The sequence below is a fragment of the Geospiza fortis genome, unplaced genomic scaffold (genome assembly GCF_000277835.1).
Source record: "Geospiza fortis unplaced genomic scaffold, GeoFor_1.0 scaffold362, whole genome shotgun sequence".
Taxonomy (NCBI): domain Eukaryota; kingdom Metazoa; phylum Chordata; class Aves; order Passeriformes; family Thraupidae; genus Geospiza; species Geospiza fortis.
In genome coordinates, this window is record NW_005054464.1 from 917,193 (window position 1) to 930,080 (window position 12,888).

The following is a 12,888-nucleotide window of genomic DNA, read 5'->3' on the forward strand; positions in this document are numbered from 1 at the left end:
TTAGGAGACACCCTCCTAGTCTTCAAAGGAAGCGCATCCATGAGATGCCATAACGTGCAGAGCTTTGCTGCTTTTACCGGCTCTACATGGGTGTGCAGGGCAAGCCCACAGGGAACATAATACATGATCAAAGACTTGGATTGTGTACAAAGATTTAAAGGCAGTCAATGGATAAGCACGAAAAAGCAGCATGAAAACATGCTTTTCACAAGTACATGGGCATGTGAAAAATATTGTACTTCTTTGTCTGATAACTGTTACGCCCCAAGGTGAAGAGCACACAAAGGACTACCCAGAGATGCCAAGAAAGATGTACCCATTAGGACAGGAAGGCCTTTAACAATATACAGAGCCTGTAAATGGTTTAGTTTTCTTAAGGAAGACACTGTAATTTTCAACCTAGATTGATAGACCCATCGAGTCTCAAAGGAACTCCTCTCTGGGGAGACAAAAAATCATTAGTACAGGAAAACAAACTCGGGGAATTGATAAAAGACAAAAGATTTTTTTTTCAGTTGAACAAAGCAACAAAGCTTGATGGTTATTTTAAAATGCTTCTGTACAATGACCAGGTATCACATGCAAAACTCTCTCCAAGCAAGTGTTTTTCTCACTTTATATTAGTTAGTTACACTGCATTGGGCATTTTGAAAGAGAGCAGGCTGGAAAAAGGGGGAAAAACAGACACAGATGTCTAAAGAGCAGAGAGGAAAGTCTGGAAAAGCTACCTCTGAGAGTAATCATCAAAAGAATGGAAATGTAAATACATATATTTTCAAACATACGTTTAGGTACCAGCTTTGTTGGTGCTGTAACATCTGCTTCTCTGTAACACACTGTTGGATCCACAATGTCACTGCCAGGAGGAGGGTAAGGTGGGGGTGGGGGGATCACTAACTGGGGGGGACCACGAGTGGTGCCCCTAGGAGGCTTTTGTGGCACCTGCCGTCCATCACCTACAGGGGGATCAATTGACTTGTTACTTCATTGCAAGATAATGATCAGTCTGTTCATTTTTATTTTTTAAAAACACATTGATTTTCCCTTACCCACATGCAAGGTCTCTCTGGATCTAGTTCTGCTCTTATTTACATCCAAATAATTAAGGGAGAAGGAAAAGGTGTGTCTTAAACCAACAGCAGTGGGACCAGAATTGAGCCCAGCACATAGACATACATTACAACTACCAGTTAAAAATCACCGCTTTTGGCAGGCATAAGGGCAGAGAAAAGCAGTTAAGGAGCTAAAAAAAATTCAAAAAAGCAGTGTAAGAAAATGTGAAAAATGTGTTTTATTTTATCTCCTGAAGTGTCAAACTGCCTGAATTTGTTGACCTCTGAGATACTTTATGTGACTATTTTCCTGACTCTTTCTGAGAGAAAGAGGAAGATGTCTTAGGTCGCTATTTTGAAGTAGGTATCTTACAGGCTTTTCTGCTCTTCTTTTTGAGTCAGTTTTCATTATTTTGACATTTTAGAGAAGCAGATGATTAAACTGTTTTTTGCAAAATATTGTTTGAAGCTATCAAAGGAAATGCCCATAAGTTTGACTGGGGGATTATTTCAACACTATGTGCAATAACTAAAGAAATACATGTGTCTTTGCACTGTACTCTGTGAACCACTTTCAATGCAAAAAAGCTGCTGCCAGTTTGTAATGTACAGAACTTAAGCTACTGTTATTTGGAAAGTCCTTAGAGGTTGAAAGCGCTCTGAGGAACCACGACTACGTGCTTGTTCTGCTTTCATACCCTGCCTGAAGCATGTGCTGTGGTCATTGCTGAAGATGGATGCAGGCAGAGACAGATGTTTGGTCTGATCCATTCCTATACTCTCTGGCTTGTGCTTTGGGGCTGCTGAGAGGGGAAGCAACACCCAGGGGGGAGAAAAAAGATTAAACCGTTATGATTTTTTACTTAGCAGTCACTAGCTTCCAGAGGAGTATCTTCCAGAGACACAATTTAATGCTGGCAAATGTGCAAGCCCTTTTTTACTGCTTTAAGGAAATTTGGCACAATACTTTGGTGTCATAATAACTGATTCAGTATTGAACACTATGGGGAATTTGCCAGTTTGAGAATATTTTTGATAGGATCTTTTTGCTTTGATTCACATGGCTAACTTGAGAGGTACACAGGTATCTTTAATACTTTTTTTTCCATCATGTGGCTATTTCTTGCAGTACGTTTTTTCCCCTCACAAGAGTCTTGCTTTTTTCACAGCTTTTCCCTCATGCTTTCAAAGCCATCTGTGCTTTCTCATTGTTTTCCTGCAAAGGCCCTGAAGAGAGGCTGTTTTACCAACCCTCTCCGGCTGTAACATTTTTTCTTGTTAATGAACACATTCATTCAAGAAAGTAGCAGAAAACAAAAAGCACTGAAGACAGGGCTACTGTGGGACAAGGTCTTTGTCAGTGTAAAATAATAAGGCTCCATTAAAGCAAACGATACTACAGAATCCTACATGAACAGAGCACTCCAACAAGCACTTATGTACACAGTACTGAACAGACTAGAAATAGCTCTGCTCTGCTATATCTCATCTGCAACATTTGAGCACCAATACAAAAGAAATAGAACACTTATGAAAAGTTAAAGCAACAAATGTCATCAAAAAGTGACCAGTAGTAGGGCAAAGCGTGAGAAGTGGTAGTGTGACCTCTGTAGTGATTAAAAGTAAGCCAATTTGCTGAAAACTCCTGTCTTATATGGTCCAGCAATAGCACTGCCCCTAGAGAGTTTAAATAAGAGATGTTAATGGAGTTGAATATGTCACATGATAATGGACTCCTGCTGCTACATAAATGCTGAGGCATTAAATGTGAAGCATTTACTGAAAATAAATGTTGGAACAAAGCCAAGAGGTTTCTTACTAAACTGTGAGGCATTTGTAATGCAAGCAATTATGTATGACAGAATGTCATATCTGTATGTCTTAGGCATTTTATGAAACATGAGGTCAAAGGCATGAACTGAAGTGCACTGAGTGCGTTACGGCACTTGAAGAATGATTCTCTTAATGTACTGAAAAATGAGTTCCAATATGCGGGGTCATTATCTCATAACTTGACCCATTATAAAATCACTTTGCTTGCTAGAAGCATAATCCAGGTGTCCTCACTCAGGCAAAGCTCTCACCAATCTGAACAAGCTACCAGGCAGATAACAACAGAGGTTTGGGAGAATGTTTTTCAGTTTTTCCGTGTGAGTAAATGTGGTGCCACATGCAGCTGAAGCTACCAGTTTCTTTTGTTGGCATTCCTTTGAGAGCATCAGTTAGTTCTTTTCTTCTACTGATTAGCTAAAGAATCATCAGGTATTGATTTATAATAAAAGTGGGAATGAAATTTAAAGAAAACAAACTTTACTTTATATGGGCAGTTGATGTCAAACTGTTGGAGGACAATATGGAAATCAAGTATCTTCAGGTTTTAGAAATGTGAGGAAACACTGAACCAAGTTGACTGCCCTTTGGTCCTAGCAGAACTTCATGGCTTCAGATGTATTCAGTTTTGTCTGGTCTCTCTCCATTTATTAGCATATCCATTTACTATTTCTGTATTTCCATGTACTAGCAAACCAATCATGACCTTCAAGGTGCAGAATAGGCCCAGGGCTAGTGCTTTTGGATATAAAGTTTGTGCCAAATATTCAAATCATCTGACAAGTGTTATCTACATTTTACTACCCTGTGATACTCTGAATGGTGCCATGGAAAAAAAGAAGAGGCAATATACAAACACTTATTTCCAGACTTTCATTCTGCAGAGAAATGTAGTTTTTTCCCCAAGTTACAAAAGTTTCCAAACTCACAGCATAACAGAATTAAGGCAACTTCAAACAGTGAGCATTGAAAACACATGAATAGGGTTATTCAGGAGAAAAGAATTCTTCTCACCCATTGTGCTCTTCCTCTTGTCTTCCCTGTCTTCTGTCCTGTTTGGTATGGCAGGAGTGGGTGGAGCAGACGCAGCTGGTGGAAGAGGGGCACGCCTCTTCTTTTTCCTTAAATCATTCAAGGATGCTCCTTGTGATATCTAACAAAGTTGAAAAATAAGCAAAGTAAAGGATCTATTTTGTTGATGTTGTACATTTTCAGTAACCAAAAAAAAAAGTGTTTGCCATATGACATAATTTCTCAGCACAGTATATTTAAAATGAGCAATTATAGTGACAACCAGAGATTAAAGAATTACAGTAATATTGCACTCAGAAAAGGAAAGAGACAAGAACTGCTTGATGAGTGTCACAGCAGAAATACCACTCTGGTAGGCATTTGATGGTTTTGGAAAAAGTGAACTAGAGAGCCCAACACTCAGCAAAGCAAAGTATGTGTGTTGTTAAGCTTGAGCCATAACAAGATCTTTTCCCACTGGTTTCTTCAAACCTTAAATTATGGTTAAATACTCCAATTGGCATGTATAGTGAATAAAATCTTTCTCATTTCTTTTATTTTCCTCTCAAATTCTTGTCTAAGGATTTTTGAGAGAAGAATCAGAATTGCCTGTTTGCTTGCATGATGATATGAGATCACACTGTACTCTATTCACGCCTACTGGACTTCACAGACCTGCTTTTGAAGATCCATAACACCTTGGCTTCTAATAATTGCAACATGCTGGTTGCTATGCCAAGACTTCATTACTGTTTATGCTCCTTTTAAAAATACAAAAAATGTTTTTACAATTGACTTGGGTTTTATTGGGTTGTATAATATTTTCTGTAGCTTGTTGGAACTTAACCTTACTTCCTTTTTCAGGAAAAATAATAATAATAAAACCATGTAGGAAAATCAGTGGAATTTTTATATTTGAAAGGTACTGACAACACCAGTTAGTACCAGGCTTTGATGAGGTAGAGAGTAATGGTGGCTGCCCACATATAACATGCTGCTGGTTTTCCGCCAAAGAAGTCGTCAGTTCTTTGATTTAACTGCTCTGTCTATCCCAGTACTTCTGTACCTAATATACAGAACTGCAGGGGTTTTCTACTATTTCAAAGGCCTAACTAAAAAAAATAACAATCATATTCATAATATTTCCTTTAATCCAGAGGATTAATGGACCCTTAAAAGACAATTGTTGTGGGAGATTTCATTAAACAAATAGTAGCTTCACACTGTTTATCTACCACCAGACTTCAGAGGAAAGGCACTCATTTACAGGTTTCCTTTCCTATGCTGAGTAAAAAAATCTGAGAATGAATGAATTTTACAAAGATTAGGATATGAAAAGAGTGTCCTTCACTTAGCCTTCCTTTTTAAAAGTACTCAGGAGGGTCTTACATTTTAAAAAAAGAACCCTTTTGTTCCCACCTTTGAGGATTATGCTTTAACCACAATGCCACATGACAATTGGATACTCTCCACCCCTTGGGGAACCTGTACCCTGCCTGGGAGAAACTAGGTAGTAAGTACACTGGACATAAAGCACAGCAACCAGGATGAGCTGCAGCTTCACACCAAACAAGGGTAGGAAAGGAAGGTGTCCTGGTCCTAATTCCTACTATCGTGGATTATGTCGGCATTTTATATTAAATTTCCACCAGATACAGTACATGACTAAAGCCAGTGAGGCCAATCTAGACAATGTTAGGCATAGTAAATGGGCCATAATGTTAGGAGTAACTAGCAACTTTGTGGACTTAAATTTTAGTCACCAAATTTAATAAAATTTAAAAAACATTGGACTTATACCCAGAAAAGAGCACCACACCAAACTGTTGAACTAGATACAGCAAAATTTTAGAGCTCCACTGCACTGAAAAACTTTTGCCCAATGTTATAGTGTTGCTCCATATTAAGATGGGACATTCCCCTGACAAAGAAACTGCCTGTAGTGATAAGGAGCTAACCACAACTGACTGAAGTTGAAAGAGAATGCTCAATATTGAGCTGAACATGGGAAACTCCATTCAGTGAAACAGACTCATCAGGCTTTGGTTTTGAGGGGAATAACACCAAGGACAGCCACCTAATGCTGCATTCTTCTCCATTGAAGAAATCAGCAAATACACACTTTGAAAAGGAAAAAAAAAATCCCATTCTTCTCCCCTGCATTTTAAAAAACTAACAACATGTAGGCACTTAATACTGTATCTTGATTCTGCAGGATACTACCTTACAGGAAAAAAAGAGAAAGAAAATTATTAAAGTGGTGATTTTGATTACTACAAAGACTGCAAAATTCAGTAACTATGGAGAAATTGAATCATCTGGGAGACAGGCACCATCTGAACTTTCCCAAAGCTTCACAAGTACAACCTTGACTTTTGCAGCTGTTTAGTGGCATTTTGCAGCTTCCACCTTCAGTCCTCCCTCTCCAGACAGAAAAGTCATTTTATTTTAGGACAAAAACTGGTTGGACTGGTGATTTAAATGATAAAGTTAGGAAATCTTGACAACCAAGGCAGAAAGTAAAGAAATGTGTCTTCCCACTTAAAATATTAGAGATCACTAATCACCCTTCTCCAAGTACAGGAGGAGTGAAGGATGTTAGCTTGGTATATTCAAATCCCACAAAGACACATAACTGCTTTCCTGTGAAGAAAAGATCCATATTAGAAGTCAGATTATCCTTTTCAGCTCTATGTATTCTTACTTAACCAAATCTTCTGAGGGACACTAGATACATGTATGGATGATCACGCTGCTGCAGTTAAAGAATAGGCTAGGAAAGAGCTAGTGCATGACTGCAATAATGAAAGTTTGGTGAAATACACACACAAAAATGCATTTATTATACTGTCAGCTAAGTGCAGTATTCTTCACAAACACCACAAAGAAGATGAAAAGCTTGTTTAAAGCCAGTCATGCTACAAAGTATATAAGAAGTATCTAGTTGAAGACCAGGTCATAAAAATTGTTAAAAGTATATTTTCTTTAATCCCAATTTCGGTAAACCTATGAGGCTAAACATAAATGGAAAAGAACACAAAGAACATTCTGTTTCTTTCTTCCAATTGTACATACAAAACCAATAGAACTCGAAAATAATTTGTTATGGCTGGCTGCTTCTTTTGTAAAGAAATCAAGCCTTGGCAACATTATTTGCAGTAATTTCCCATTGAAACTTTGCAAGAGGAGCCCCTCTCTGAGTCTAACAGAGTATTTCCTAGTCTTAGCACTTGCGTTTCACCTATATTTATCAACAAGAAATTATTAGATCAGCTCCTGTCACAAAAAATACATAGTTTGAAAAGATGTTAATTAAATTCTGACTATAATTAATACCATGAACTGAGCTAGAATAAAAGAGGTCAAAAGGACCCAAATCTGAAAAATAGCACAGCTTCTCTTCCCCTACTGATAACATAGAATAATTAAAATAAAACCAAACCAAACCAAAAATCATCACATTCAGGGCTCAATGCTCTTTGAAAAATACTTCCAACATTGCGTACAAAATATCTGAGCAATGTGCTGTATTTGTTTTCCTACTGTGAAAGCTCAACATACTTAACAATTTTGAGGGCTCTAGATAAGATTTGAGAATATATTTAGAGCATAACATCAATACCATGGGTTAATTGTCAAAATTGTGTAGAAAAGAATCCTACAAGGCCAATCCTTGAAATTTTCAATCAGTAGCATTTCACAGTCACCCTACTTGCAAACAATCTTCGGACACTGTAAGAGTGCATGCGCAAATTGAATTTAAGTTTCTTTATGTGTAACAGTCCAGTACTTTCTTTGGGTCAGGTTCCAATGAATATGAAATAATGAAAGTCATTAAAAGAGGCCCAAAGAAACAAAAGTCACCACTACAGAAAATTCATCTAGCATTCAAAGACAAGGAGGTTCTCAGATAGAATTCCAGTGTGAGCTCCACTCCTTTGCCTTGCCTGTCCTCTATTTACAGGCCAGACACTGGTTTTGTATTTGTCAGCCCTTCCCTTTTAAACCTTCTAACAGAAATGTTGATTTATAAAAGTACTAAGTCATCTGGTCAATGCCAACTTTTTGTAATCCACAGACCCAACTAGCCCCAAATTCACTGCAGGTTTATGGCTCCTAAAAGTGAGCCTCCTTCTGTAAGCCAGAAATGACATCATTAATTTGCATAGTTTGTGTTTCAAAATCCAAGCCATTCTTTCCAGTATTTTTTATAAACATTACAAGAAACATTTGTCTTACGGCAACAGATTTTTCCTTTTACTTTCACTCCTATAATTTGCCACAGAAAGGCAAAATTCTTGAAAATCTAAGAATTTTCCAGTCTCGATATTTAATAGAATTCTCCTTAAAGCAATTTTCTTCCTGCTCAAATAACACAGCTACAGATTATGCAGATGTATCAGCAGTAGAATCATGTCTGGAATAAGGATTGCTTCTAAGGGATGTCAGATTATTGTTGAGCAAATAAATAATTCTATAGCATATGATATAAACTGTGTGAAGAAAGTCCTTATACTCTCTTGCTTCTTTCTCCTTTTTATGCAATGTTACACATCAGGACCTTTTATTGTTTTATACAGGAATTGGCTAATTTGTATACAAATTCTCTCAATCCTGGAAACAGTGAACGACTGCAGAAATTATTTTTAGAAGTAAATAAAAAGAACTGGAAAAATGACACACGGATTCTATCACCAGCACACCCTCATTACAAAGTGGTTCCATCATCCCACACTGACCAGACACACACTCTGATTTAAGTGGGCCAGATTCTGATACACCTACTGGCCATGATATTGTGTGGGGTCAGAGTGCCTATTGAATTTCAAACATGTTTAAATGCAATCCAAACAGGAAAAAAAAACCCCAGAGGTAAGCTATAACTGAACAAACAACAGTATCATCCCAAATCATATGTGGGACCATCTCAAACCTCTTCCCCTGCAAAAAAAAAATTAAGAAATCTTGAAATAATTAAAAGCCATTTTACAAGAATTCTAAAAGAAAAAAAGATGCATGTTTCATTAATTGGCTTTAAACTCTTTATAACTGCACTAATCCTTTATAATATTCTATGAAAGACAAGTGGTAGATTGGTATGTAAGATTTATGGGTTTAGATTGAAAGACATATTACCATGACATAACTTAAAGCAGTTGAGAAGAAAATATTTTGATCCAAGAAGAGTTGCTCTAGGAAAATCAGACAGATAAATCTTTCAGTGGCAGAATGGAGACATAAATCTGTCCACTAAACTTGATGATATAAAAGCTATCCTGCACAGCTGATTCTGCATTTTCACAGGGCAACAGATGCTTCAACATGCCTAGAACTAGAAACCACAAGAAGTCCCAATTGAACGGTAATGTGTCTTATACAACATTTACTCATGTGCCTAATATTCCCTGGACAGGTCATGCATCATTAGACTTTTCATTGGCATACACTGACAAAGGAAAATTCAGTGAGCTCTCAAAATTGGGCAACTGAACTAATGAGGCTGACCACTTTAAGCTTCATTGAATAAAATAGTCTATTCAGCACTGAACTTCTCCACCTTCTTTCCTTATTGGGTAGCATCCTGCTTCATTTTATTAAAAGATGAATGCTTAATCCATAAGTACACAAGTGCACTAAAACACAAGTATATTAGAAACTGCATTCAAAGGCAGCAGCCTGATGTCTCCCCAGAAGCGTCTCCTTACTGCGCAGAAGGACATTTGTGTGGGTTATTTAAAATACTTACTAAGATACCACAAAATACAACAATGCATTACCAAAACAACAGACACAGAGATAATAAGAAATCCAGCACACTGAAACACTTTTAAAGAGGGTATCATTCAGAAAACTTGCAGTTTTGTTAAATGCATAGGAATAACTACACTTTAGGAATTAGCAAAGAGTTTCTCTGCATTGGTCATTTTACTTCCATTCATCTTCATGTGTTGGATCTCAAAGCCTGGCAATAAAATGAATAAAAACAGGCTTAGCTTTAAGTAAGCCACAATACTAAGTATGCTGGGATAGCAGGACTGATATTTGGACCGACCAGACCTGACAGCTTGTGTAACTCTGGACACATCACTCTCCTGGGGAACAGATTTAGATGGGAGACTCCCAAGCTACTGGCAACTTAAGTCCACAAGAGTAGCAAGCAACTCAAGGAAGAGGATAACCATATTTCATGGTTATCCTGACAATCTGCATCATGCTTCCCTGTGCTCTGCAGGTATCTGTCTCACCTGATGGCTGCATCCCAGCTGTACTCCTGTACCAGCAGCTGTACTCCCTGCCTCAGCTTCTGAGCTGCTTTGCTGCTGGTAGGGCTCAGGCACTTTGGGAAATATGTCTTAGAACTAGAGTGCAAACTGCATCTGCCTACTGAAAAGAACCCTACCATTAATATTTTAATCCCATATCACACTATTTTCATCACATATCACACTACTTTGCGTAATTTTGCCCATAATGCTTAGTTTCAGATTATTTTTTTATTATATAACTTTGGTGTTAAACAGAATTTAAAATTGATTATCAAAAATCAAGCTCTGACTACAAAAACACCGCAGCCTTAATAACAGATAAAAGCTTGGATTTTATAGAAACTTCTATGTTTTTGTGCTACTTTATTCACAAAATGAAGAAGACAAAAGGCAAGTATGTCCTTGAATACTTGGCTGATTGGTGGCAGAAAGCTAAATCAGTTAACACAAGAAAGCCAGTACAAGGTGAAGGGGTAAGCTCATTTTTCCATCTGTTTTTATAGAACACACCCTTTGTGAAATGTCACTGTCAAGGACAGTCAAAAATTAATGCCATTTTAATCTTTAAACCCTTTAACTTGTTCAGTTAAATGTGTCAGACAGGAAACTATCCATAAACAAATCTGAGATGTTAAATTACTAAGATAGCTGTGATTTCCTTCTTTGCAAAATCTCATTTCTAGCTGCAGCATTATTTCCACTCAAGGAAATCACTCTACAACATCAAATATTTTCACATGCATTGAAACATGGAGACTACACAAGTCTGCGGATGTTTGCTTTGGCAAAGAATTGAACTTCCTCTGTTTCTCAGAATACAATGTAATTTTCCTCATTTATGTCTTCATTTAGGGGGGAAAAAAACCAACAAGAACCCCTCAAACACTTAAAAATCACATTTTAAAACCACTACAAACCAATATTCCTTTGTCCTCTACAGAAGTTAAAAAAAAAAGGGAAAAAATTGACCTCCAGATTTTAATCTCATATTTGTGCACATCTTTTTCGTTAGAACGGTACAATTAACAACACACTCTTAATAATGTTCATTTGTTTTGCTAATTATCAATTTTCTTTTGTAGAGATAGCCAAATTAAATTTTTAGTGCTTAGCACTAAGTCCCAGGCAATCACCTTGGCAGTCTTCTCAATTTAGAGAAAACCATATCTGATTATTTCCAGTGTTCTACGCCCTTCTATCAGCCTTCTCCTTCTGCAGGCACATAGAAAGCCTGGGGAATATGGTTTAGGCAGCAAGTCCAGCAATAGTTTGATTCCTTTCTGATTCAACAGGTCCATGGAATGGTTTGGATTGGAAGGGACCCTTAACAATCACCTTGTTTGTGCCATAGCTTCCCACTGCCCCCTTCAAATTCCCACTCAAGTCAAGTTCTCTCCAGCACTTATGAACACCAGCCAAAATCCCCTGAATTTCCACAACCTAAAGGCAGGAAGACGGGGAAAGAACAAAGTGGTACCGCAGTGCCAATTAGATATATTACTAGGACAGTAGCATAACATGGCTCTACATCAAGCTATTGACCACAAGTGTCAAATTTTATTATCCAAAATTACAAATAGATTTTGCTATGAAGACTTGCTTGAGGAACCCATCGTGGCACACTGCTTGTTAGCCACACCTGGAAGTGTCAGCAACATAGAGCTGAGCAGGACTCAGGGGTTGTCTACTGGGTCTCAGGAGATGAGAAATTATATTCTCATTAAGACAGGCATCCTGCAAAAAAAAAAAAAAAATGAGATGCCTACTTCTCCAAGTGACCTATGGCAACTTTAAAGAGAATGGTGCCAGATTCTTTTCAGGGGTGCCCTGCGACAGGATGAGGACCAATGTCCACAAACTGAAACACACAAAGTTGCGCCTCAACATGAGGAAGAACTTCTTTACCTTGAGAGTGGCAGAGCACTGGAACTGCTTGTCCAGGGAGGTTGTGGAGCCTCCCTGTCTGGGACAAAACCCCTCTAGATGTGTTCCTGTGTAACCTGGTCTAGGGGACCCTGCCTTGGCAGAGAGGTCAGACTGGATGACCTCCAGCTGTCCCTTCCATCCCTAAGAATTCTATGACTGTGAAAAATAGCTTGAAATAGCAGAGAACTTTTTTTTTTTTTAATTATTATATCTGTGATGTTTTCCCTTATTTTCTGATTTGGCTAAACAATGACTATACTATTAAGCCATAGAATTAAACCTGATTGACACAGCACATTGTTAATTTTTCGATTCTGTAATTTTTACCTTTTTAATTTAAGATCTGTGTAAGGTGGAGTTAGAAACAAAGTCTGAAAAGTGATGCAAACCCAGTTTCTAAATTAAGCACAGTGCTAGGGTCATTCTTCATTGCTCATTGAATGCCAACTCTTCAGAAGTCTTGCTGTTCAAAATGATCTTTGTCTATTAACTTCCCCTAAATACCATGCCCAACAAAGCCTCATAATTACTTGACACATACTTTCTTCTTTAATGAGAGTTAAAGCTTACGATGACATCAGCCTGTTCTATTTGTCTGAGACTTGCAAGCCAGATGAAGTTTACTTACTGAGCATTGCAACCCTGCCAAAACTCAGGGCTGCATAGAACAGTATGTTCCGGCCCCAATGTCTTGCCAGTTTTCAATGAAGTGCTTGACAGAGACCACATGTGGAGGTCAATCGATGCTATCATGATCTCACCAGATGGTAAGTTGTGGTATCATTCCCAAGGCAGGTAGTATA

General features: G+C 37.8%; 1 protein-coding gene across 3 annotated transcripts in view; it reads right to left on the minus strand.

Moving 5' to 3' along the window:
* Window positions 1–12,888, minus strand: part of COBL (cordon-bleu WH2 repeat protein) — a 114,468-nt gene that overhangs the window by 48,127 nt on the left and 53,453 nt on the right. For 2 of the 3 annotated variants that reach the window (XM_031062782.1, XM_031062781.1), the window contains 2 exons: window positions 3,897–4,035; window positions 786–956 (listed from right to left, as the gene is read on the minus strand). In XM_031062782.1, coding sequence (XP_030918642.1) covers window positions 786–956; window positions 3,897–4,035 — 310 coding nt within the window. The remainder of the gene's footprint in view (window positions 1–785; window positions 957–3,896; window positions 4,036–12,888) is intronic. The other variant, XM_031062783.1, reaches the window with a different exon arrangement.